At 38.0% G+C, this 27,229-nt stretch overlaps 1 protein-coding gene across 5 annotated transcripts in view; it reads right to left on the bottom strand.

The window, feature by feature from the left end:
- RBMS3 (RNA binding motif single stranded interacting protein 3) overlaps positions 1 to 27,229 on the bottom strand; it is a 443,527-nt gene that overhangs the window by 79,286 nt on the left and 337,012 nt on the right. For all 5 annotated transcript variants that reach the window (XM_041407734.1, XM_041407735.1, XM_041407736.1 and 2 more), the window contains exon 7: positions 10,807 to 10,913. In XM_041407734.1, coding sequence (XP_041263668.1) covers positions 10,807 to 10,913 — 107 coding nt within the window. The remainder of the gene's footprint in view (positions 1 to 10,806; positions 10,914 to 27,229) is intronic.

Below are 27,229 nucleotides of genomic sequence, written 5' to 3'. Positions count from 1 at the left end.
CAGTCTGTTGGTTGCCATCTTTCCACAACATTTAGGGAAAATGGTGGGGGTTTTTTTTGCACCAGTATCAATTAATAACTCTACTGAGATTAATGATTTTACAGCTGATTACTCACTATAACAAGACAGGCCCAAATCCTGCTGCTGCCTGTGAGATGGATGGTTGGGAAATATTCCAAAGCCAACTTCATGAGAGCTTCACAGGAAGGAGTCTCATCTTTCCTACAAAAGTCACACCCTGTATGACCTCTGCCTACAGTTTCTGTGAGGTGTAACTCGTAGTTAAGAGTTAATTCATTACCATGAGACAAGAAACAAAAAATGGGCTGTGAAGCAGAAAAGCTTCAGCTTTCAAACAAGGCTTTTAAAATACTTCAGAGGTCTGGACAGCAAAAGAATTTGTTAATGTGTTACACAGAGCTTTTCAACTGCCATTTACCACCAGGCACACCGTGACCTGTGCAGAAGGATTTGGCAGTGTCAAAACATTGTCCAGCTAACAACTGTCATCACTGCCATGGTTAGCAGACATATCCACAGGTACCACAGGAAAGGCAGTGAGAGAGCTGGGCCGCAAACAGTATTAAGCACTCTACCTTATGCTCCAAGATAGCAGTCAAGGTCATGCAGGAAAGACCTTTTTTCCCCCCAGCATTTACTTAAAGACATGGAACTGACAATCTCTCCTGCCACGTACTGCATTTGCTTTGACTTTTTGCCTTCCTTATCGATTTTTATCCCTCCCTTTGTGAAATGCCTTCCAATGTGAGACTACCAAGAGTACCGAGAGATGGAAAGAGGTTGTCCTTTGTGCAGGGTATGAAGCACAGTGGAGAGAAACTCTGTTGCTCAAAGTGCTGCTCTCCCTGTGGGAGCAGCTGAAAAAATGCCAGAGCACCATCCCACCCCAAGCCACTGTATTCCTCTTCATTTTTCATACATATCCTCTGCTTGTTGCCTGAGACAGGCAGCATTTTCTTCAAGGACAGATGCTTTACCAACCACGTGGCATGGTTTGTGCTCCTGCTGGGAGCTTTTCATGCCCCTAAAGCCATCTACCAAAGCACTTCTGAATAATGGCACCTGCCCCCTTCCAGATGGCTGCGCAGACAGGTCAGGAGAGCGCCTGGGCTTGGCTGGTTCCCAGGCAGGCAGGTGAGCAGCCAGGGTAAATGCATTGGTGACAAGCAGGCAGAGAGTGGGCAGCACTCCTGGAAGTGCTGGGTTAGCCCAGCAGCTGCAAACTGGTCTAAGAGGAGGTGGTCCAAATTTACAGAGGCCAAAAATAATTTCTGATGTGAAAGACCAGGTTTCACGCTACTTTATGCTGCCAAAAAAAGGCTCATGTCCTTATTAAATTTGTATATTTCTCTCATTATTCTTTTAAGCAGATGCTAAGGCAAATGTTTTGCTTTATGAAAATGCCACTGTTTTAATAAAATATGTAGTCTCTCCCAAGCAAAGGATAATTCAGGAGACTAAGTCCAAGTACATGTGGCTATTTTTGAAAGAAGTATTGATTTAATACAAAGAAAAGTAAAATGGCTATTTCTGCAAGTTTTAAATGTCAGAGAACTGAATTTAGGAACACCGAAACCGCTAATGATTTTGATGTAAAAAATAAATTAGCTTAGAAAATTGTAATCCCTTACTTAACTTGGTTTTATATTCTGATGTCTTGTGCATGCTCAGCACATTATACTGTTTAGTAAGGTTGCGTTAATTACTAAAGGAAATGTAGAAATTTCCAAACAAAAGAGAATAGAAAACTTTTTGGCTGCAATACATTTTCAAGGAAACATACTGTCTTGCTTTCCTTTCTCTTTTCAACACATATAAAATTTGTTATTGGTCTCTTTTTCTATTCCTGCACCGGTGAAGGCAACTTAAATATGACGTACCCTAGAGGGACAGAAAAATTAACTCCAACTTTTTTTTTAAATACTCTTTAAAATAACTTAAGATGCTCCCTTTAAATTGAGGTGTTTACATTTTACCTCTCATCTCACATCTACTCAGACTAACAAAAAAACCATTATAATTTCTTGGGAAAGGACATATCCAAGTTTTCTAAATTAAGGAGTTTCTAGATCTAGTTGTCCTTAGAGTTGCTGGATCAGGGCTCACTATATCCAGCAGCTAGCATTAGTGACTGGGAATAAAATGGCAATAAAGTAGGTGGGTCTGAGAGGAAAAGTGAAAATAAACTACTGGTCTTATTTTAGTTTCTTTGACATAAATAAGAATGAAGGTGCAGGAATGAAAACCTACAGCAGCTCTTTCACTTGCTGTCCACATGAGACCTGCAAACACATTTGTGCTGCTTTCATTTACTTTGCTCATGGAAATTTGAGCACATGGTCATGGCATAAACACTCAGCTCGTCCTCCAATCCCATCACACCCAGACCTGAGTGCAGGCCCATGCAGACAAACTGCACAAACTCAGTTCTCTATATTGGTATTAAGAACAGGGGACACAGCTGTGATCCTGAAGAGTTCAAAATATGACAGGCTAGACACTCATCTCCTTTTTATCCACGTCCCATATCCATCCTGAATGGAGACAGATTACGAGAATCTGTTCAAGTACTTCAGCAGTGACCACTATAAATATCACCAACACATTTACCAGTAAATGAAAATTCTCACATTAGACAAATAGGACACAGCGTGTGGCAATATGTGCATATGGTAACCACCTACGGCTGGCCCAGTAATATTGCTAATATCCCCCGTTGCTGCATAGCCTTAAACAGCTGCTGTTTCAAATAGCTGCTAACACAGGACTATTTACTTCTTCCTCATCAAGTTGTATAATATCTCCCCACAAAATTATGCTGGCTGGAAGCCCAGGAGTGGCAGCACTTAGCCTGGACCGGTCAAAGATTTATGGTCTGAGGTATCCTAATTCATCAGGAATAAAAACTGATGAGCAATAATAACTTACTGGAAAATTATCTGAACTTTCCTCCATAGCAGACAAACAGGAATTCCAAAAATACCAAGTGCAGAATATTAGGGTTGGCCCTCAGACTTCTGTGTGAGAGCAGTCTAGCTCATTCTGTTAAAATCAGAATTGAATATAGCCTTCATAGTGCTAATACAGGCTGAACTACACCAAGCACTTGCTGATGCCTCTATAGCAGCCCTCTGCTGTGCTGAGACTGTTTTCTTCTGGGCCTTCTCACCCACTGGTTTGCTCATGTCTCAGTAGAAGGTGAGGGTCTTATTCTTTTTTCTCACAGTGACGCTTGCTGATAAAATGGCACCTGAGGGAGTGGCACTGATGATGGAATGCAACTTTAGGGAAGTATTTGTCAGATAAATCTTCGATTAAGGAACAACTGAACCACATAATTTTCATGCCACTCAGCCAGATAATGGCCCTAGACTCAGCCACTGAATGAAAACACACAAATAGAAATAAAGGTCATTCTTAATGACTACTGGTCTGTTCAGAAAGGTGACAAAGAAATTAACTCAGCTTGTTAAAAATATTGATTTTTAATAAAAAGATACTTATACCGTATGAGTTTATTTATTTCTTATTTTTAAAGTGTCTGAACTTAAAGGACATGCAGAAAGAATGAAAGTTTTTGTTATTTTTGCTGCAGTTTTCTAACTGTTGACATCAGTGAAAGAGATTCTAAGAACAAGAGATTCAGTCTGCACCTGTCTTTAAATTTAAGCTCTTTCATTCAACAGAGAGCAGGAAATATCAAAAAGTATCTGGAAAACAAGTGTTTCCCCAGGAAGTTTGAAGGTCTTTTGTTCAACACTTTATTGTGCAAATTTTTCCATGGGCAAAGACAAGATGTCCTGCTTCTGGTTTGATTTTTTTTCCCCCTCCTTTTAATCACTTGAACATAAATTATCTGATCTTCAATATCATGTGAAATGAAGTGGGTTTATTATTTCTCTACCCAATATCTGTGATGTCTCACAAGAAAAAACTTATCGGTGCAGTATCTGTCTTCCAGCAAACATAAATATCTATAAATTACCAATTTCTTCTGTGCATCTTCAGTGCAGCCCAGTATCTTCTGTGTTGCTGGGAAGCTGCTTTCATGCACAACTTCACCATCATATCCCCATATCTACTCTCAGTGTATGAGTCTTTCCAACACTGTGCAAAAATTCACCACAACATCAACCCGCTAGAAGATGTGCTATGCCTCTTCCTCAGAGGTGAGACTTCCACATCATCCCCTCAAACCTGTCCTGGCCAACCTCTGCCTAGTGCTGGAGCACCTCTGCCAGGGCAGGCTGCTGCCACTGCTGGATCTCGGGCTGTGCAGGCGGCCACAGTACATTGGAAAAAAATGGAGAGGCCTGGAAATGATAAAGGGATGAAATCCATGGATTGGTGGGCTTTCCAATCAGAAGGATTTCTCCTCCTTAAGGTGAAATTTGGAAAGGTAACAGTGTACATTTGCAATTAAGGGATTTCTGTGATGAACTGATGTGGGAGTTAAGACTAAAAGATAAGTCTCTCCTCTGAATCTCCACTGACTCAGAGCTTCGCCCTTTCACACTGGAGGACTGCCATCCCAGGGCGTGCTCTTGGCTACTACAGTGGAATCAATTGAAACTTCAACACTCAGATTCCTGTACTTATTTTGTTTCCATCACTAATATCTGCCAGGCATCACAACACAAGGATCTCTTGTGCCCTTACAGAACATACCCTTATTGAAATGCTTTGAAGAAAGAAGAGAGTAGGGAAAAGAAATCATCAACCCAGATGAGATTAATGCAAAATACTGATTTTATAAAATAAGATCAGTCACCAGTAAAGTTAACTTGGCAGAATTCCTTTCTTTGATTATTTAAACAGTTCTGACAGAAATATTCAACATTATTAGAAAGACTTCTTTAATTGTGAATAACTGCCCCTTTCCTTTTTAGAGAAGGAGAAACCTAGAATATAAATGTGACACCTCTTGGATATCTATAAGCATATGAAAGGAACGGAGCATTTCCCAGCATTTCCTTAAGCAGCTGCAGATTCTGAGAGGGAAAGTGCTGTGGAGAGGAAAGTATATACTAGAGATGCCAAACTTGGGAAGTGATTCATGAGCCTCAGAACATCAGAGACTGCTCTGATAAACACAATAACAAGTTCAGATACCCAAATGAATGTCAAGAAACCCTTTTGTCCTACAGAGCTGGAAGAGAAGTCTGACATACATAGCTTCTGTTCTTGGGATTGAGTCTCCTTCTTCCCACTTCAACTCATTTTATTAGCTAAAATACAAGTGTCAAAGACTACAAAATTGAAAAAAACACCAAAACAAAACCAAAAAAGAACATATGTAATATAACACAACTATTCTGTTTCCACAGCCAGTCACTACATTTAATCATGTCATCTTCAGGTCTATGAATGATCAGCTTTTGGGGATCTGACATCCCCATTTTGCTGTGAGTGTGATCCAGTGCTCTATCAGCTGTGTATTACGCTCGCATTTGCACACTAGATGTGTGTGCTGTAGTGAGCTGGGAAGACTTGTAGGGTTTGGCAGCACTCCTGATATCTGTTGGGGATACAGCAGAAAAAGGTATGTCCTTTTCCTGTTTCCAACATTTGTTTATTCTGCCTAAGAAAACACTGTTATAGCAGCTGAATTTGGAGGAAAACCCAACTTTATAGAAAATCTCCAGGGCAAATGGCATGACATTTTTCACCAGAGAAGGAAATTCAAAGCTAAAATGAAAACAAAGAAAACTGATCTCTAAGGACAGGTACACTGCTGATTCTATTTTAACTGGACCATGGCCCTTTTAAAATCCTGATTGCATTGACAGTGATTTCACGTAGGCTATTGGTTTAAAATATTTCTGTGTACTTTATAAGATAAAAATCCAAACTGGTCTTTGGTCATCTCACCACTGAGGCATCTTTTCAAAATGTTGCCCACAGCTACAGCACCTTGTGTCATTATTCTAGATCTTTTCACCTACTGGTCAGTTATCTTTTGCCCTGCTCTTTCTCTGGAGAGAGGGCTTCTTTTCAGGTTCAATGCCTCTCTTTGTTAAACTGAACTTTTGTTGAAAATACCCATGCAAAGTGCCAATGTTTAACTTACAGGCATGCTAAATAAATATATTAAAGTCTTTGTGGGTGGTTTACATATGAGGGTACTGGTGCTTATCTTGACAGAACCGGGAATTCACTCTCACTGCAAAGAAAAGTTACTTGTCTAGGTATAAGAAAAGTTACTGGTCTAGACACTCAGGATTATGGAACACAACTAAGGAGTACCTATCTCCTCGGAAGCATAAAAACAATCCATGCCTGAGTTATAAATAGGCCTGGAATAGAGCTACTAATCATTTCTAAATGCATCTGCTGGTAAAGAAGAGACCATTGGCACCAGGATCAATTGCTTCAGGCCTTCACTGGGACTGACTTTATAAAAAATTTGGGAAGTGTCTACAATTACCTATTGTATGTTTTTCTCTCTAAATTGCTGTTTGCATTAGGCAAAGCTATAATGAACAGTGGATAAAAAGAGAAACTGTTATAAAAGCAACTTTCCCAAACTACCAGGTCATTTTCTTTTTTAAAGAAAGAATTAAAAACATGCTTAATACTTTGGATATTTCACAAACTGAGCTTGAAAGAAAATAAAGGAGAAAAGAGTAAGGAGGAAGAGAAGAAAGGGAAGGAAAGGAAGGTAACCTATTGGCTCTTTAGAAATAAAAAAATGTGACTTAGATTGTGGAAGCAAAAAAACAATCAATGGAAGAATTATTAGTGGCAATTATTGAATATCATTATAGACATCAGACCAAATTCAGTGGCAATTATTGAATATCATTATAGACATCAGACCAAATTCAATGCATTCAATGCTGCATCTCATTGTTGTGATACATGCAACAACACTGTAAGGGTGGTATTCTCTTACAAGACAATGGAACTATTTAAATAGCACAAATTTTACAGAAACTTGCAAATGAAATATGAAAAAGTTCAAAATACTGTGCCCATTAAAAAAAACCTTAATCACAATGGGTTGACCAGACGTAGAAAAGCTACAATTTGTAGAAAACAGTAATACATTTTAGGCAGAATTCTCCCTGTCTACCATGTAATTTTCAAATAAACCTGCTCTTAAATAAATGTATCAAAAGACTTTATCTCTGAATAACTAAAAAAAGGTTTCATTAAATCTGCAATAGAAGATTATGTTGCAAAATTTATGTTGCAGTTTTTAACCCAATCTGATCTCATTTTGTGACTACACTTGATTCTCTGGGTGCATTTTTTACTAAAACAATTTTGGAGGTTTATGTCACCCACCTCTAGACCTGTCAATTGCAATTTAAAGATAAATTGAATTGAATATTTTACAGACAGAATTTGAATATGATTATCCTCTATCACCATCTTGATACAGTCTTGTCAGGTTAAGTTTTGAAACAGAGTGCTTAATTAAACCAGTATGAGGAGAAACTAGCCAAAAAAAGAAATTACTGAACTTTGTGCAGAAATTATGCCAGTTGCTGCGTCAGAATTTCACTGCAAATATTTCTAACACTTGCAGGTTTCACTGTACATTTATTGCACCTGTCTATTAGATGCCTAATTTGACAGCCTTATGTAAAGCCATCACTAATATAAGCTCTCGGCTCTGTAGTCTAGAACTGGTCAACCATCACAAACACTCAGTTAAATGTCTCAATAAATCTGCTGAAAATTTCCTGAGATTCCAAACAAGAGTGTAAGGGTAAGGACTAGAAAGCACTATTCAAGATCTGGCATTCTTCCCTGGTTACAACTGGCCAAGTAACCAAGCACCAAACCCAACCCCCAAATCTCCCAGAAATCCCTAAAGAAATTCAGTGTATTCCTAAATATTTGACTTTAAAAGGGCAGGCAATTTAACAGCCAATCAAAGTATTTCTGTATGGTTATGAAGCAATCTACAAACATGTAAGATAGGAATAAGATATTCTACTGCATTCTGCACTATGACCTGGCTTCACAAAAAACCAGAAGAAATCCTGTCTTATAAAATTCCATAGAAGCTCTCCACAAAAGAGAGCAAAACCTCTGAGAACAGCATGACCAGAGACAAAACACTACAGCAAACCTGCTCCTCCCCACTAAATCTCCTGCCATTCCCTCCCTACAGCAGAGTACTGGGCACAGCTGTCCGTCTCTACTTTGCAGGCTCAAGTTTGAGGCCAGTGACAGAACTGCTGCCGTCATTTCTCTGGGAACTGCCCTTCCGAGAAATAATCCTTCTGCACGATCAGTGCTAATGCTGGTTAAACCTCAGAGGTTTTAGAAATGCCCTTCATGAAATTGTTCAAGAATGCAAAGGCTTATCTGAACAATAGCCAAAATACATCTTGGTCTAGATACCACAGGATTTGGTCAGGGTGGGAACACTAAGGGAGTAATCTCTTGGATGCTGTTTCAATACTTTTCTTTGGGGAAGAAACCAAGAAAGAGCAGAGGTGAAGTTAGCTCTTCTCATCAGAACTATGACACTTGCCATAGATCAGTTGTTTTTCACTACTCACCGCCTGTTCTTTTAAAAAGAAATTAAAAGAAATTAAAACCTACAGAAGTAACTGTAGGAAGGTTACACAAGTGCTGCTATCTAAAGAACAACTGAATGGTGGAGTGTTTTTAGAATAAGATTGTTAGAGGACAAAGAGTTTGAAAAACCTTATTGCTTATGAAATAAAAGAGTAATTATACAGAAAGATTTTACATTGGAAATAAGAAAATTAACAGTGGGGAAGAAATTCAGTAAATGAGGGACCCTAAAAGAGAACATGCATTCTTGTCTTTAATGCTCTGGGTAGTAAATATCCAAAGTGCAGCAAGGTATTAACCAGATGTTAGTAAACAGAGAAAATTTGAGAAAATGTAGCCTGAAATATTTCTGAGTTTGTGTCTTTACCATCTTTTCATGTTTGTACATTATACCATGACAACAACTCTGTAGTTGACTGTGATCAACAACAAGGAATTATGATTTCCAGCACTGAAAATCAGTTTTTAAGTGTTGATACTGCAAACACACCAACCACACCCTGCCTCCAGGTCACCAGGGTATCACTGGACTTAATAGGCACCACTCCACTAGCAACAAATGAACTACATGAGATGAAATAAGCTGATGCCCTGAGGCCACAGGCATAATGGTGACTTGCTGGCTTTTAACTTTATACTCTCTTTTATTATTGATTTGAACTGAAGGAAGTATAAAACAGCGGAGATAATAGCTATGATGGCATTTACTTTTTAAACAGGGTTTTAGAGGTCTCTAAAATATGGATTGTTGGCCTTATTGTTGTCTCCTACACATAAATCTTAGTTTTTCAAGCTATGTATAGGCTGACCTGAGTCTACTGCTTGAAGTACTTCTTGGGCACATGTTCCTCAGTAGATCCCTAATATGACAAAGCTTAATGGCTCCTGAGAAGATAACTCAATTTTTTGAGACATACGGTGTAAGATAGTGCAATGAGCCTTTGGAGACTGCTGCAATGTCCTGTAGCAAACGTGGCTGCTACACTGGGATTTTTCGGTCCACAGAGCTAAAAATGGACCCTTTGCTGTTGGAACCGTGTAGAACAACCATGGTATGGTGGGAGAAATTTCTACATTTTCAAAAGGTCTTTGTGTTTGTTTTGGGAGCTCACCAATAGTGCTAGAGTATATATGTCATAACCTAATGGTCTGAATAGTATCAGCTAGAAAAATCAAGTAGTTACAAAAAAGCAGAAATACTCTAGAAACATGTAACTCAGAAACAGCAAATAATTTTCTTTTTTTTTTTTCAGTTTGCCTTGTAAAATTGAAGTAAACATAGCAACACTCACTCCCAACCCCCCGAAAAGAGACACCTTCCCCCCACTCCCCCCACAATTTGTATTCTAGAGGAGCACAATTGAGACCAATACTTTTTCTTCCTTGAAGGCTCAAGCATAAACACAAAGAATAGTTGTTTAGGATAGAAATACTTGCAAGTCCTTCAGCTTCAGCTAGCACCATGGATAAGAAAGCATACTGTAAGATCTACTGTTAAGTAGATCCACCTTATTTGTTCAAGTCTTTTTTTGGTAATAAAATTCAAAAACAGTAAACACTCTCGAAGAATCAAAAAAAAAAATGCCTTTCTTATTTCACCTTCATTTGGAGTCACTTCACATAAAAGAACACAGAAAAGAAACTCCAGTAACAGACTATCTGCAGCAGAACAGAGAGCAACCATTAGATTACTTTATTTTAAAATGTTGTATACATGATGCAGCTGAGGCTACTGTAAATTGCTTTGTCTTGAACAGAATGAAGAGCTCAGCTCAGATAAGCTTTCGGAAAACTTTTACATGGACCCTACATCTGGATGCACATCTCTCTCTTTTGGAACAGCTCTCATATTCCCCTAAGGATATTTTACCACCAGAAACTAGATGGAGGAAATAACATTGTTGAGTTGCTTCAGTGCAAATTGATTTGGTTTGTAAAAGGGACACCTTGGTTGCTGATGGCTCACCAGTACGAGAATCCTCAGCTCAGGTCTGCCTGCAGAGCACTCACAGTAGGACCAGGCTGTGCACAGTTCCACAACAAGCTCAGAAATTCTCCTTTCCTGTAACTTTACACTCTGCACATTATCATAAACCTCCATCTCCCCACTGCTTACATAGCTTTTTCTGTATGAAACTATTACATTTTGTGTGCAATCTGATTTCTTCACAGTCTGAAAGGTAGACTTCCAGGTCTGTCACTGACTTCTGCCAAACCCCAGGAAAATAATTGCTACGTGGCACTTACCTCTCCTTCTCTGGGCCACGGCCTTCCATTCTGTGTGTATTTGCTTTGATTCTGGCGCTTCTTTTGCCCTCCATCAGCAAATTTGCACAGCAAAGGCTCAGTGGGGGCTGTGAAGACAAGAAACCCAGTCTATATTAGCATCCCCCCCAAAGAAAGTGATTATACCAGCAACAGTAGTGCTTTGTAATACTGATCTTTTGAAGTAAAATCTTGCCTTCTGCAGATATTTTTTGCCTCTTTTAGCCTTGACTCCACTGGCAGCTGTTCTTATTAACTAAGCTTCAAAAAATATATACTGGCAGCCCTTAAAAGAATTTAGCAAATATTGTTGAAAAAATAATCAGCCTACGCAGAATGTTAAGTTGCTGTAGTGGAACATTATAGTCAGGCATTAGTTCCAGCTAAGTTAGACACGTATTCATGACCAGCATTAGTGCAAGGATAAACACGGCTCTACTAAAGCAGCTTTCTGTTTTTAATTGTAAAAACTTTGCAAGAACCTGCTTAAGAAATAAGTGTTCTCGCTATTTTGGTGTTTCTCAACATCCAGTCCTTTAAAAATCTCACTAAACAGAATTAAACGGAAACTTTTGCCAAGCCCAGTCGAATCAGCTTTCTTTTTCCTCTTAACTCCTTTTAAGCAAGTTGGCAGCTGAGAAAACCCTTGTCCTCTCCAAGTGAGATCTGGGGTGTGTGAATACAATGGTCAGGAGGGGCCAGAGTGCCAGGAAAAAGGATAATCAGAGTGCTGCACACCGCAAAAGGCAACCCACAACAGGACCCCCTAGAGAAGAAATTAGCACACATCAAACGGGCCCAACAGGAAGGGAACTTGGTGCCTTGGGATCTCTTTCCCACCCACCCAGCTTTTCACAGCCTCTGAAAATATTTTTTTAGCCAAAATTTTAATTACTCTGCTAGTGGGAGCTTGTCTCTCCTACTTCATCCTTAAAAGGAGGGCCGAATTCTACTCACTTATGTGTATGTTAGGGTTGTGCTTTATTGCCTACATCAGCAGAGAAATAAACCAATATTTGCCTGTTTGAAAGAAACCTTAAAATCATGTGTCACATCTGAGTCTCTTCAGGCATCTTTGAGTTCCCAGGCATGATAAGTCTGTAATTAATTAACTAAGAGTTTTCATGGAAAAACTAAGAAATCTGTTTTGTTTTTTTTTTTTTTTCCTTTCCATTTCCTGTCTCTGAGAGGCTAGAAATGTTGAAAGAATACAAATGCAGAGACATGAAGAAAATTTTGGGTTGGGGGGCTAATCAAGTTGTTGACTTATTTATTTGTAATAAAAACTATGATTTGATTAAGGGAGAAGTTCATGTGGTATTAAAACAAGTTAATCTCCACCACCCTCCTGATTATAGCCGCTTCTAAATGGGTCAGAACGCATAGATTAAAACTGTGATCACTTAAAAGCTGCAACCAAGAAACAATGCATGTAGAGACTCTCACATCAAAACCACAATTTTGCATTGGGACAGCATCACTTTGGCTACTTCTGAAACTATAACAGCTTTGTTTTTTCATTACCATTTTACCAGGCTAGTAATTTCCAAGGTCACTAGAAACTGAACTGCAGGAAACAATCCATTAATGGCAGAAAGCTCAACTCTGTGACCCCAGAGGTCCTTCCCCACCTCCAACTTTGATTATTGTATCAGATTTTTCTAGAAGCAATGCTCAGCCAACCATTTTAAATTTAAAATAATGAAGGTTTAAAAGCATCCAGGTGGCTGTGGAGATTCTTTCTGCAGATGGAGAGACTTCACAGGTCTGATTGCCCTGCGCTTTCACTGGTTTTACTCCACGGCCTGATGCTTCATGATTTCAGAGTGCTTACTTAGAGTCCACTTTGATGTGATTGTGAGGGAGGAGCAGGTGCTAAGCCAGCATTAGAGAAAGGCCTATTAAACATCACATCTGAAGCTTCAAAATCTTTTTGTTTTAAGCACTGAACAACTACCAAGAAACATATGATACTGTCAGGAGGACCATGCAAAAATCATCTGCACAGTGGATATTTACACATGCCCTGATCATCTGCTAATGAACACATCTGGTCTTAGCCCATGTACTGTGATGTGGTTTAACAAGCTAGGAAATCTACACATCCTCTCTCTCTCTATATTAGCCAACCACAAATAGGAAGCTGTTACCATTTCCAGAATTCCCCACTCCAGCATTACCATCTGACAACCCCATACTTGCTGATTAGTGGCTTCCTAAGGTTGATTGAGATCGAACAGAGCTACCAAACAACTTTACTAACCCCATTTAGGAAAAATGAAAAAAATAATTGTATACTTTTCAGGAAGTTGGAAAGAAGGTGGAAAAGGACAATGCTCTACACAGGCAAGTTTCTGCAGGGAAGATCATATTCCTCTATGATAAACTGAGGGTAATTCTGTGGATAAAAACAGTCTGTGTTGACCAACATTAAAAGAAGTAAAAATTTCAAAACAAAATGTTCTGACAGGAAGACAGAGCCCATATAGGATGGTTTTGGGTTGAGGATTTTCAGGGTTTTCTTGGGGTTTTTTCCCCTAAACACAGGCATGTAGCATCAAACAAGACAGAAAATAATATTAATAACTCTGAAGTGGTTCTAATGGTTACACCTGGAAACAATTATGGTCACCAACACAGATATATCTATATAAGCAAATTAATTATGTCTCAGGACATAAAGTAGAATGTAAGTTATGGGAGCTCAAAGATGTTGCTCTAAGTACACAGAAGAACTTAAATCTTGGTTTACTTCAGCCCTTTAGCTTTGTAAGAAAGGTCCTCTAGGCTTTCCAAGATCACATACACCCAAATATTAGTACCATCATTCTTTCTGGTCAAATACAGAGCAACAGAATATACTAGAAAGACCATATCCCATTCCACCACAAAAGCATAATTAGTTCTAAGAGTTCTTTTTTAATGGCTTCATTAAATTTCCAAACTACTTTAAAAATAATAAATTTACTTCAGCCAAGAAAAGGATCACAATTAGGTACCCTGGTTATCAATTCAAAAAAGAAAATATTTAGAAACTAGTCAATCAACATTAGATGAATAATATTTATGGGTTGCAGTAGAAGTGGTATATTTCACCCCAAATACTTCAGAAGGAGAGGAAAGAAAAAAGGGAATATTTTTAATTTTTCTGTTTCTTTTCTTTTCCATTCCATGTAGACAGTCTTCAATTTATGGATTGCATTTTTACTTTTCTCTTTTTCCTCTGTATGAACACATGGGCTGAAAATAAATGCCTGTGTCTCTGCCTCTTCTCTCACCTTTTGTACTTCTGACTTAATAGAAAATGTAATTTGGATATCTGTAGATGTTCACATTTTGAAGTGATAAGCAGATCTTTTTAGGTTTTGACATCCTCTAAGTTTTAAGCATATGTGGTATTTTGAAGCATATCTGGAAAATCTACTGTTGCTATTTTCCTGTTAAAAAAGCAATAATTGATTCACTTGAAACAAATTTCAGGCTATTCCATTCTGATAAACTCTTTAAGATAGAAGGCACTGCTCTTTCATTGACTTCTACCTGACAGCAACAAACACAAATATCAAGAATAAATAACTGCTTTAACCTGAACAAGGTTCATTAAGCCATAACTCATTTTTCAAGGTGAAGATTTAAATGCTTGCTGCAGTTCCCATCCAAAGCCCCCTCTAGTTAATAAGACATAAATAGTGCTGAACTTGGCTTTCAGTCTTGAGAAGGAAGTGGGATCAAATTGATAGTGCTTCTAAACAGCATTTGCCAAGATATTCAGGGCTTCCATAGGAGAGGGCAGTAGCTGCTAGTGTTCAAATTCTGTTCCCATGGAAGTCAATGGCAAAAACCCTATCTCACTTCAGTCAGGCCCTGAATTTACTCTAAGAGTTCAGTGGAGGTGAAAGAGAGAGACTGGTTTTATGTCAATCAAGCCTGTCGATATTGTTGGAGTTCCCTCAGGAGATCAGCTTCTCATGCTCTGCTACTTTAGATGGGCAGATTGTGCAGACAAACAGCACAGAACTGCCAAAAGGCTGTTAGTATCACCAAAAGCAACAGTGGTACTTAAATAGCACAAAAACTTCTGAAGGAAGGAGAAGGGGTAACAGTGCCCCCTTCTCAAATCTGGCAGTCTCTAAGGAATGTTCCAGCTCAGGAAGGGAATTTCAATTAAGTTGGAGAATTCAACAAAATAAAGCAAACTCCTAACTAATTCTGAATACATAATTTCCGTATTCTTTCATTCATCGGAAGGCAGATACACTTGAGCTCCTACATGTGCAAAAATGTATATATTCATGAGCATGTGCTCCATAAAGGAAGATTAAAGCTGTCATTTGCATTTGGTGAGACTTTTTCATTATTTCAGGTGCTCTGAAACTTTTACTGTCTTAAGAGTTACTGAGAAAAGCTTGTTCTCCACTGTCATATAGCATCATCTGTCCAGTAATGGCAAGAATTATATATACAAAAAGCAGTAACAGGACATTTTAATGCATTTAGCTGCTTTTACTGTGAATATTTTTGGACACAGTATTTTTCACCATGTCAGGAAGAGTTTAGTCTCTTCTTGTTTTTTGTAACAATGAAAGTTACATTTTCAGTAAAAAGAGCCATGTGCATTGGGAACGTTCATGTGGGTCTTTAGCCACCTCTATTTTGTTAACGTGAAGAAAAATAATTTAAAAGTCATTGGTATGACAATGAATGGTCCGTGCACAAGTAATGATCTTTTTCAAGGCATGTTTTAATGAGAAAGTTGGATTAATTTCTTTTTCAGCCTTGGCAAATCCTCCTCCACAATAAAAAACTGCACAATAAAAATTGGGTTCACAATTAGATCAAGCACTCATACTGACCAAGCTCTGATAACTATTTTAATTCCTAACTGCCCTCCAAATTTTAAGTAGTTTTGTAATATTTTCATGTGCAAATCACACAGAACATCTGATTGAAACACCCATGTAAGAACCAACCTCTTTGTTTCAGATCTAACATTTATAGCCTTTAAGAAAAACTTCACCTTATGGTAACATCAAATCCATTTTGTAAGGAGGCAGTATTTCACAGGGAGACATGAGAGACACAAAAGCTGTAGAGCAAGGCAGGACAGAGCAAGTTTAAGTTTTGATTTAATATCTGGGCTCAGATGGATGTACCCAGCAGGACTATGGTGTTTACGGAGCCTGCAGAGTTTATTTACAAAATGAATGTTGCTTTGTTGTAAGCTTTGGAAATGTTGAAGTTCCAGGACCCCATAAATAGAGTCACTCTCTGCTCTAGTGAGTCCACTGGCTTCTAGGAAAGTCCTGCCATGCAATACTTTTTCATCCCAAAATCATAAATAAACAAAACTTGAACTTCAAGGAAGATTATAAAACAAAACCATAGTTATTCTGCTCTTGGGAAATGAAGAATTACAAAAGATGGCACGTGACAGAATAGGATATGTAAGGACAAAGTGTTAGCTGAGTAAGGAAGCCATAAATAATATGGAAAATAACCACTTCATCCTATCCTGCATGGAGTTGTTAAAGGACAGGGTAATAGATTTTGTCCCAGAAGTCCATGATACAGGATGTGATGGCACAGGAGAGACTCTTAATGTTTACAAGAGTTAACTTTTAACCGAGGTTGAGCCATATATAGCATAATTCATAGAATCATAAAATATCTATAGTATTTGGAATCACAGAATATCCTGATCCACCAGGATCATCAAATTCCAGCTTCTGGTCCTGCACGGAACAGCCTCAGGAGTCACACCATGAAGCTGAGAGTGTTCAAATGCTTCTTGAGCTCTGTCAGGCTTGGTTCTGTAACCACTTCACTGGGGTGCCCAAACACCCTTGGGGTAAAAAATCTTTTCCTAACACCCAGCTTAGACCTCCCATGACACAACTTCAGGCCATTCCCTTGGGTCTTGTCACTGGTCACCACAGAGGAGAGCTCAGTGCCTGCCCCTCCACATTCCTTAATGGGGAAGTTGTCAACTGTGATGAGGTCTCCCCTCAGTCTCCTCTTCTCCAGGCTGAACAGACCAAGTGACCTCAGCCACTCCTCATTCAGCTTCCCCTCAAGGCTCTTCACCATCCTTGAAGATTTACCAGTATTTTACTTAAACTTAACTACATTATATTAGTTGGATTTGTACAGATGATTATGAAAGCAAAACAATGAGTTACCATTGTATTTTAGTTTCTATAAAACTTCACTTTTACAACATAATTACAGAATCTGGGGAAACAGTTACTAGAAAAGGACACCAACGTGAAGAAATATAGAGCAAACATCTATTTGGGTAAACAAGTAAAAGGAAGTGATCTCCTTTTGATAAATTGCATCGGAGCTTAAGTAATTATCTCTTGTTCACCTCTTTGTCTTAAGAAATGGGAAGCAATCCTTTCAACTTTTTGTATAATAATTGTTTCTGAAGAGCAAGAACATGTTAGAAAATAAAAACAAATCTCAGAGAGAAATAATGTGTCAAGCAGAAAGTTAGGACTTCTATCCTGTGAAACAGAAATTACTTAGAGCAGGTGGAGCAGGTAACCATATGTGTATGTGTATGTTGGAGAAACAGCATGCCAGCATGGAAATGTGGAGCAGATCTTGTTGAAATCAATCTAAACACTCAAGCAACTACATGGAAAACTTCTGCTTAGTCTTATTGTTGCTGAAATGTCCATAAATATTTGTTAGAGCAGACTGGAAACTGGAGCTGCCTTTGTATAAGACACTGCAACATTCATTTTACAGTCTGTTTGGGTTTTTTTTAAACTGTTTTCCTTTTTAAATTTCCTGGAACAGTAGACTGGGAGCGCCTGACTCAGGCCTATTAAAGTGCTCCATGCCAATCTGGTGATAAGGAGGAACTGTTGTAAAGGTTATAGGAACAGATGCTTCAATATGGTATGGAAAGCTAAATCAATCAAAATTGTAAAATTTGAGATACAGTATTAAAATCACACTGAAATGTTGTAATGTGAGGGTCTATTTTTATTTCACCAAACTCCATTTCTCACACAATTCTAGTGCTGGTCTCTGTTGGATGCATGGTGGGCAAATCCAGAATACAATTTGGAATTTTATTACTTAATTTTGTTAACTATTAAATAATTATAAAATACTCTGCACTTTAACATTGGAGTCTTCCTTTATTATAAACAAAAGGCAGAACTCACAGAAATTAGATATTCTCACTGAACACAAAGCCTCTCTACTGAACCCAAGTTTAAATTTGAGGTAAGTGTAAGCAAGAGCTGATGCAGACCCATGAGTTTTGCCACAGAAATCAGCTTCCTCCAACTTGATGATACAGCAAATTTCTGTCCTATTGGAGGTCCCCAGCATAATGCTGAAAAATTCCAGCTGCAGTTCACCCTTTGTAACCAGTGCTGTGACAGCTCTTCACGATCTTTAACCACTGGATGAAAAGAAAGTTGAAGGAGTGATTTATTTTGCAGTTTTAAAATTTCTCCAAGAGCCTTTCCAGCAAAAGAGTAGTCACTTACTACTTACTCACTACTACTCACTCTTACTGAGTGACTGTGCAACCAAACCAACTAAACATATGCATCATTTTGCAGAAATAATTTCACACACCTATGCTTAAACTCAGCGGGTTTTTTTTTTTTCTGTGACTTTCAAATAGGATCTGTTGCAAACTAAAATTTAGGGCACATGCTTCTAATGTACCAATTCTAATTGCAAAACATGTAATTCAGCTGGGTTAATATCTCCTCCAAAAACCACTTTGATAGACTCCCTTGGATTCATGCCTCATTGGAAAAGCCATGTACAAAAGAAGAGAGACGGTATCACATTTTGAACAGGAGCATTTGTCACAAGTCATTGGAATCACTTCACATATTATCTGTGAGATAGACAATAAATAAGTATTGAACTGTTAATTTATGTTAAATAAGGAAAGCCACTGACTTGCTCAATCATCACTGTTAAAAGGTGAATGCTTAAGAAGCCCACTCGCCCTATCTGAAGAATTTTTGGATAGAACTTATGAACCCTAACTTCCCTGTTTTTCTATCTTGCCAGATTAACTAAGCAAGACATGGAAGAGAGAAGAGTCTATGTAGTTCTTGTAGGAACTATGCAAATAATCAGTGGAATAAAGATTTATGAGAATACAATTGTCCCCCTATCAAGAGTTTCTTCCCATTGACAAAAGCTGACAGCTGTGAACAGTTTTTCAAAACAAACCAAACAAAACAACAAAAATTATAATTTTTTATGGTTTTGTATAGATTTTTGCAAATACCAATTATTGTCTGGGATTCTGACTTATATAGTTAAAAGGAAAAAAGAAGAAAAAAACAGAAGGGTCGCCTGTACTACTTTAATGCTATTGACTTGCTATAATGCTATATGATCAGATGTTCATTGGACTACATGGTGGGCAGCAGCTGATTCCTCCAAATAAAATGAAAAAAATTGCAAAACTTAAACTATATTCCTGTATTAAAAAATCATTTTAAAACATTTTTGTGTCTTTCACTGTAAATTTCTAGACCATGCATGATTTGCCACACAGACACACATTTCTGCCATGTGACAAGGAACTAATAGAGACCAGGCAAACAATGTCCAATCCAAGAACACAAGATCCAGTGAAGCTGATGAGAACACTTTCACTGGAAGTAAATATGACAGCAATTACACTGAAATAGATCTCACGAACTTTGTTTTCGTGTTTTATTTGGTCTTTAAACTTAAAGCTGAAATCCCTTCACAATGGCAAAATGCAAAGAGAGTGAAGACAATGGCTAACCTGTCATCAGAACCAGTTTTCAGGGAAAAATGTTACACAGTGAGATTCTGCTGTCTTACTGTGTTGCTTGTCATCCCAGAGAAGCATTAAATCTGAAAATTCGTACACTGAGGCAGTGAACTAGAGGAGAGGTCTGAGGTGTATCACATTTTTAAACCAGTAGCACCCTGATATTTGTGCATGTACTCCATACTGGTGCTCCTGAACCGATTGTGGTTGATACATCAGCTGTGTGGGACCCCAGGACTCCAATCTGCAGGTAGAAGCTCACTGAGGAAACCTGACCCTCTAAATGTGAATCCAGACCCACTCTTTAAATCCCCTCTGAGACTGCCCTGTGAACTTTTAGGAAGATTGTACTTCATATACCTTTTTCTCTTCTCCCGTCTCATGAGTTAGTTTGGTTGAATGAAAATGGAGGTCTTGTTTTTCTTACTGTTCAATTATTAAGGAATGGCAACAGAGGCGGCTTCATCTGAAAGGCTGAGTGATTTTTAAATGATCTCATGTACCATAATTTATAATGGAAAATCAGGTACAAATAGTGTGATATGCTTTCTAGTTCCTTTCTAATGGAAATAAAATGAATCCCTGGTAATGGGTGACCCTACTTGCTTCTGTGGTCACCCCTTTTACTTTTTCAGTGTTCTCTTTAGTAGTCTCAGGAGAAAAGAACAAATGCAAAGCTTTTATCCAAAGCTGCTTGGCAAAACAATAGCTCTATTCTTCTGCTATAAAATCTATTTTCACTATTCTCAGAAACAAATATTATTGATCACAGAGACTTTGCTATTCCCACTGAGAAAAACTTACTTGCACTGACAGTCCAGAGATAAAACTATTAGAATTTATGCTGTACAAATAATTAATTCTGGTTCTGTTCATAAAAGGTTATTTCATGTAGCTGTTTAAGTGCTACTCTAATATCTAGTGTGGAATCTATTTATTTTAAATTTAATTTTATTATTTTCTGTATTAGTTTTTACTTTGCATTTATTTAGTTAAACCAGAACATTGCCATCATATATTCCTCTGTATAACACTGCTAGAACTAACACTAGAGAGACAAAACCAGCCCTCTTCAAACATGTTTTCAATATAAACAAGGAAACCAGGACAAATGTCTCATGTCAATGAAATTATTTCTTTCCACCAGCATAATGATAATTCCTGTGCATACACATTTATTGTTTAATAATTGAAGTTGAGTTTTGGGATTCCCTGCTTACACTCCAATACATGTATACTATTAATGTCCACAAGAACTTATGCAAGCCAGGGTTATACTACATGAAGGAAAAAAGCTTCAGTTATGTCCATTAGGTTATTTAATTCACATGTATGTGTTCTAACACTACTTTTTTTCTTTTTCCCAGTTAGGGAAAGACACATTTGTTGTGTCTTTGTGAATGGACACTGTAATTTAAAAAAGTGATTATATATACATACATACATATACACACACACACACACACACATATATATATATATATAATGCTAACACTACTTTCAGCTCTGCTACAGTCTGTTAAAGAGTAGCAGTAGAAAATATATACAATCAATAAATATTTGGTTTGGGTAAAGATGCCCTGTGTGTTGTCAAAGCAGTAACATGACCTTCTTGACATCTGAGTTGAAACAATCTATTTCTAAAAGCACTGATTACTGCAGATGCATTAAATATTCCAGTATAAATGTAAAATAAAGCTAATTTTAACCAGCTATCAATCTGTTTAAAAGTTTTAAAATATTCACAAATATTCAGGCCTTTTTTCTCAGACCGCCTAGTGAAAATCCTTTTATTAAAATCAGTTCTAATTAACACACATTCTAATAACAACTGCTGGGTGCAGTAGCAAAAACTCTAACCACTGATAATCTAAAACACAGCTCAGCCATATCATTTTGCCATTAGTCTGAGAAAGAAGGAAAATCTGAAGGGAATTTTTTTTAAAAAAATGTATTGCCCTTCTATCATTTTATTCTTCTGCATTCACTGAAAGTTATAATATGTATGCCCTAAAATGAAGCAGTTTACTAGGAGCTAACAGATAGCATTACCAGCTTTCTCACTTCAATGCAGGAATAATTTTAAAAAGTGAATTTGTGAATTTGACCCTGACTTTGACAAAACCAGGGCAGGGTATAGGTTGCAAAGCAGGAAGAATTTAAAAAACAGTGACTGACTGATTCTTAAAGGCAGGAGTTCATTTTGCTGTGGTAGAGAATAACCAAGTCAAACTAAACACCTTGGACAGCATAATTTGTATACCACAAAACCTCACTGCATTCTCTCACCATTTTCTTCTGTAAATGAGCCCAAAGGGAGGAAGGGAATACTTTGGAAACCATACATAAGTAAGGATGCTGATGCCCTTTACCTTTTTCTCCCCAGAAGAAGGGGAGAGCAGCAGCTCAGAGCAAGGACTGCAAACTATACAGTACCCATGAGACACATCAATACCCTTGCAGCACCAGCCTGATGCACTGGCTGCTCCTCCTGGCAGCTTCCAAGCCCTGAGCCTGAAAGACAAATTTTTTTTTGTTTTGGATAATAACTGTGCTGAATGGCTACTGTCCCCTCACCAAGTACCTGGAGGTAGGGAGCAGATGTGGCACAGGCATTTATGTGCTAGAAGAGGAAGATAAGACCTTGGGAAAAAAAAATGCTCAGTAACTCCCTTTTCCTTGAAGGGCAAGAAGGCAGAAAGCCCTGTAGCACACGGCCACCTGGAGCTCCTGTCAGGACATGGAGGCTTTGCAGCAGCTTGAAGTAAGCCTCTGCCTTCAAGGCACAAGTGCACCTGTGGTTTCCATGACAGAGAACTGCACAGTGGAGTCACTGGGAATTTTCCACTAAGTCACCTATTTATGATGACACTTTATCCAAGGGAAAGACAAAAAATTGAAATTGTAATCTTTTCCCAGGAGAATGGAATATCTTACTCATACTTCTTAGCTCTTTCCAAAATGTGTTGATGATACCAACCCTGAATCTAATGTGCTACCACATAAGGAAAATTTGATCCCTTGCAGCTTAAAAATCTTACATTATCATCTGAGACAATATCCTAGAATATTAAACAGATAACACTAAACCCTTCTGAAATTTTCAATCGCAGAGCTCTCAGCTGAGGGTAGACAAGGAAGCAAACTTACATAGTAGAGACTGAGTGATAGACTAATCTTTAATGTTGTAATACACTGCTCAGAGATTTTATGAAGGTCATACTAGATTCTACTTTGCCATACACCCAAAAATTACAAAAAGAGTAGGACTTCAATGCTAAGATTTGTAAAGTAAAAAATCAGCCCTCTACTCCTTCAGTTAAAAGTACTGGAATAGTCAGAAAATGAGAGAGCCAAGTACAAGAAAGAATACGTGAAAAGGAAAGAAAGGTATAGAAATATGCAAAGAAAAACACTTTAACAGAATGAATGGAAAAATAATGGAAATAATGGAAAAATGGGGAAAAAAAAAAAAGGAGAGCAATGTTTCTGAACTGCCCTTGAAAATTTTCAAGCTTTACAGCAAAGCAAATGCAACTCATGTCCTCCATTTCTGGATGACAACCGAGGCCTTCTCAAACACTTCACAGAGACTGCAGCAAAAGGAAAATTCTAGCAGAAACGGCTGCTTAAATATCAGTGCCCATAGCAAACAGAATGACAGAAGTTTATAAAAGATGTAGTTTTATCTGAAAACAGAAAAGGAAGACCTATTCTGTTGGATTGTGAGGAACCCACTAAGGCTGTGGATGGTCTCAGGGGCAATTGTTTGGCATCAATCACTAAAGAAACTGGGGGAGACTATTGAGTCTCCTCTATACAAAAATACTAAGGCTCTGTTATTAAAGTAAATTCAAAAGCTTATCTCAAAACTCTATAGATGAGCCAACACTTACATGACACATAAAATAAAATTAGAGACGACTATGTGAATGATGAAAAAGCAAGGACCTCTCTTCCAGACAAATTACATTATGAGAAATCATAATAGTTTCTTGCACCAAAACACATAATTTTAAAATATTTTGTCCCAATTTGAGTGGAATCCTTCTTTGGTTTACAGGCACATGGATGCAGCCATGCTGGCACGATGAGTCTGTGTGCAACTCTATTCAAAGCATGATTGCAACTCAACAGCAGTATCAAAGTCTGATCTGGCAAAAGCCGTTTCCAGCTGATGTGAAACAGCAATTTTCTTCACAGCAAATTATTTCATGAATCAGCCAGCAGGGAGTGACAACATTCTGCTGCCAGTGACTAAGTGTATGACCTCTGGGTTGTAATTTCCACCAGCTTAGGAAGAGTACATTGCAAACATGAGCTTATTTTTCACGCTACTGTTAGGAGATATGCTAATCTGGCTCTTGGTTTCCTTTCTTTCTTCTTTTTTTCTTTTCTTTTTTTTTTTCTTTTTTCCTTTTTACCAGCTTTATTGCTTACAATGTAGTATTTCCCTGGAGACAGAAAACAAAGTCTAGAACAGGTTGCTAATAAAACTTGAAGACAACACAGCAAAGTAAGAATTAAAGGGCAACAACTTTTCTACTTCAAGGAATGTGGAAGGCCTAGCAGAGACCTCATGGCTTTCTCCTGTCATGAAAAGACATGTGAGTACTGAACCTTGCAATCTGGCAAGAGACAAGCAAACTGAAGTGACAGGGAAAAAACCTTTTTGAGAATTCCTTCTGATACAGAGCTAGAAACAGAGGAAAAATCCCAGTCTTGAGTATAGTGAGAAGATGAACAAGGAGTTTTAAATGAAGGGTGAAGTAAAGACTGAGTAATGAAAATATGAATATTACCCAAATTATCAAATGTTCTCCAAATGCTTCAGCTAGGATCTGCACGCAAAAAAAAATTTCCAGCTAATGAACCACAACAGACTGATGTCAGTATTAATTCTACTGAATTAACACACTAGAATACTGTACTGCTTTATGTGACTCGATTGCAACAATAAACCATGGTAAAAAATGCTTTTAAACCCTTAACAGAGGTGTTGAGGAGAGGAAAAATGGAATCCTAAATTTTATTCAGCATTGGGATTCCGTTTGATCCCAAAAGGAGTGACAACCAATGGTTAAAAGAGCTGCCATTAAGCCACATTTGTTATTTCTATTCAGTGCAGTTCTGCTTCTTGGGTTGTTACCAGTGGGGAGAACAAAGTCTCAGTCTCTAAAGCTCAGCTCTGAATTGAGAAGGACAAGCTGATAACCAGTGACTCTTAGACTCTATGGCAAGGGTGGAGGAAGCTGTATTGAAAAGGTCAGCATGGACTTGGTGGAGCAGGAGTTGAAAAAATGTAAGATTTCTTTATCTCCACCTCTGTCTGAGGTGCCCTAAAAATTGGATTTGTGGGACAGGTTCCATATTATTAATGTGGATCTATCAAACTGTGCATTCAGAGGGACAGAGTCATATGAGATCTCTGGAAACTTACATGGTATATGCATGGGATTTTTAACTGGCCTGGACAGAATATATTACTTGGACTGAAATACAAGCACGTGTGACATCAGATGAAATCACAGTAACCCAGGCCTCAGAACAGCATGTTTGCTACAGACTGCTTTTGCTAGTGCATAAGCAAAGATGAAAGCACATTTAGGCAAAAGCTTTTGCTTTAAGGGTGCCTACGTGCCAAACCAGAATAACATTGCAAGAAGACCTGCTTTATAGTACCAGAAGAAAAATGTATTTATTTGAAATGGTCAACTTAGACCAAACTAGCTTACTTTTATTATCAGTTTTTACTGTGTTTACAAGGCATATAAAATGAGCACAGAATTAATCCAGGTTTAATCCTGTATCTCATATTCCTGCTTTGTAATACCCTTGTAGGAGAGTCTTCTCATACAAACTGAACTATTAATATTTACATTATGCAACATGTTCTAGTGCTGCAGGATTAGAGTATGAGCATGCCTATGCGGTTCTCAAGCTATGTCATGCCAGGCTCCTTCAAGGTAACTTCTGCTGCCACTTTTTGCATTCTAAATAAGGTGGGGGTTTTTACAGTGCTTATCACTGACTTTGTTTGCAAACACCTTACAAGCACTAATGATTTCATTTTCCCAACAGGCAGTGAAGTATTTCCTTCTTTTCACAAAGGGATGAGATGCAGCACAGGGATAATGAAAGCTGTCCAGTGTCACACAGTCACTGAGTACAGACCTCCTGACTTACTGTGCAGTATTTATTCACAAGTTAACCCTTCTCAAACAGCTCTGCCTAGCTGCATGATTTTCTCAGCCTCATTTCCCTCTTCAGTCTATGTCAGGAAAAATCTCATTCACCGATCCAAGTTTGCAATGCTACCATCAGCTCATTAAGTGCTTTATCAGAAGGCAGCCTGATCTACAGTGCTCATTCAAATTGAGCTTGTAATGATAATAAGGACTGGAGGCAATTACAGAAACACACATTTCTCCATACATGTTAGTGCATAACATATGTGCATATACACATCTATATTATCTGGTATCTGTAGAAAGTTATCAAATACAGAACATCTGAACATTAAATGTGGAGTTTTCTAAAGCTTCAAACAGACCTGTTTATCCACTGCAATATTTAGCTATTCCAGGCTCACACTCATATCTACATCCCTAGAGGGCAATGTCACCTAAGAGGTTGTGCTCATGTCCCTGTCATCTTCATGTGAAGTCAAAGATGATGCTATTGCAAAGACAGACAGAAGCCTGTACTTAAATAAAATTTGCTGTAATTAGACTTGTCCATTTATACTCAAGAAGTTTTGAAGCCTGATTTCAAGAACAGCAAGGTACAGTTGATCATCCCAAATTTACCTGCCTCCACAAACAACTGGGATTTTCCTGCTATGTCCCAATATCAAACAGTGTAAGGCATAAGTGAAGACAAAATTCACTAGGGTCTTAGAGACCAGCAGGCAGAAAACCAAATCACAAGAGAACATTGAAGAGAAAACAGGAGATTCATTTTCTTCCCTGAATTTACTGTCTTGCTGCTTCACAACTAATATACTTTCTGCAAAGCCAAGTTTCCTGCTGGCAAGGCCTGTGTCTGTCCCCAGGTCCCACTCCACGTTTACTCTCAGCACTGTTCAACTTGCATTGTTCAGCTGTGCTGCCAGCCCTGGTGGGCTCCATTTCAATGGTTTCTTTTCCATGTGTGAAACAAAACCCCTCACTTCAGCAACAATGTTCTACCTCCGAACAGAAAATGATGGTTGGGTGGGGAAGTTTTCCAGAAAACCTTCTGACAGTGCAACTGTCTTTTAAAATCAGAATAATGCCATATAATTGCTTTATTGGTGGATTTAGCAGCCTGGATTTACCCTCTGAAATATAAAGAAAAGAAGGCTTCTGTTGTTTGCTTCCTTTTTGTTTTAAATTATTGATAATTATTTCACAAATGTCTTCCCCTGACATTTGATTTGCTACATAATACACAAACAAACAGTTTCTTATGGGTTTTCTGGCCTTTTAACCTATTTTTTTCATTACTTTTCATTTTATTTGCAATTCCAATATAAAATCTGTTTTCCAGAAGATTTTTGCATTATCTTAAATTTCCTCACTTTAATAATATACAGAATGATATTTTGAAACAGTGACAAGGCCAAGATCAATG

The sequence above is a fragment of the Onychostruthus taczanowskii genome, unplaced genomic scaffold (assembly GCF_017590055.1).
Source record: "Onychostruthus taczanowskii isolate IOZ18803 unplaced genomic scaffold, ASM1759005v1 scaffold28, whole genome shotgun sequence".
Taxonomy (NCBI): Eukaryota; Metazoa; Chordata; class Aves; order Passeriformes; family Passeridae; genus Onychostruthus; species Onychostruthus taczanowskii.
The sequence above is the reverse complement of the archived record's forward strand: the minus strand, read 5'-3'. Positions and strand labels throughout refer to the sequence as shown.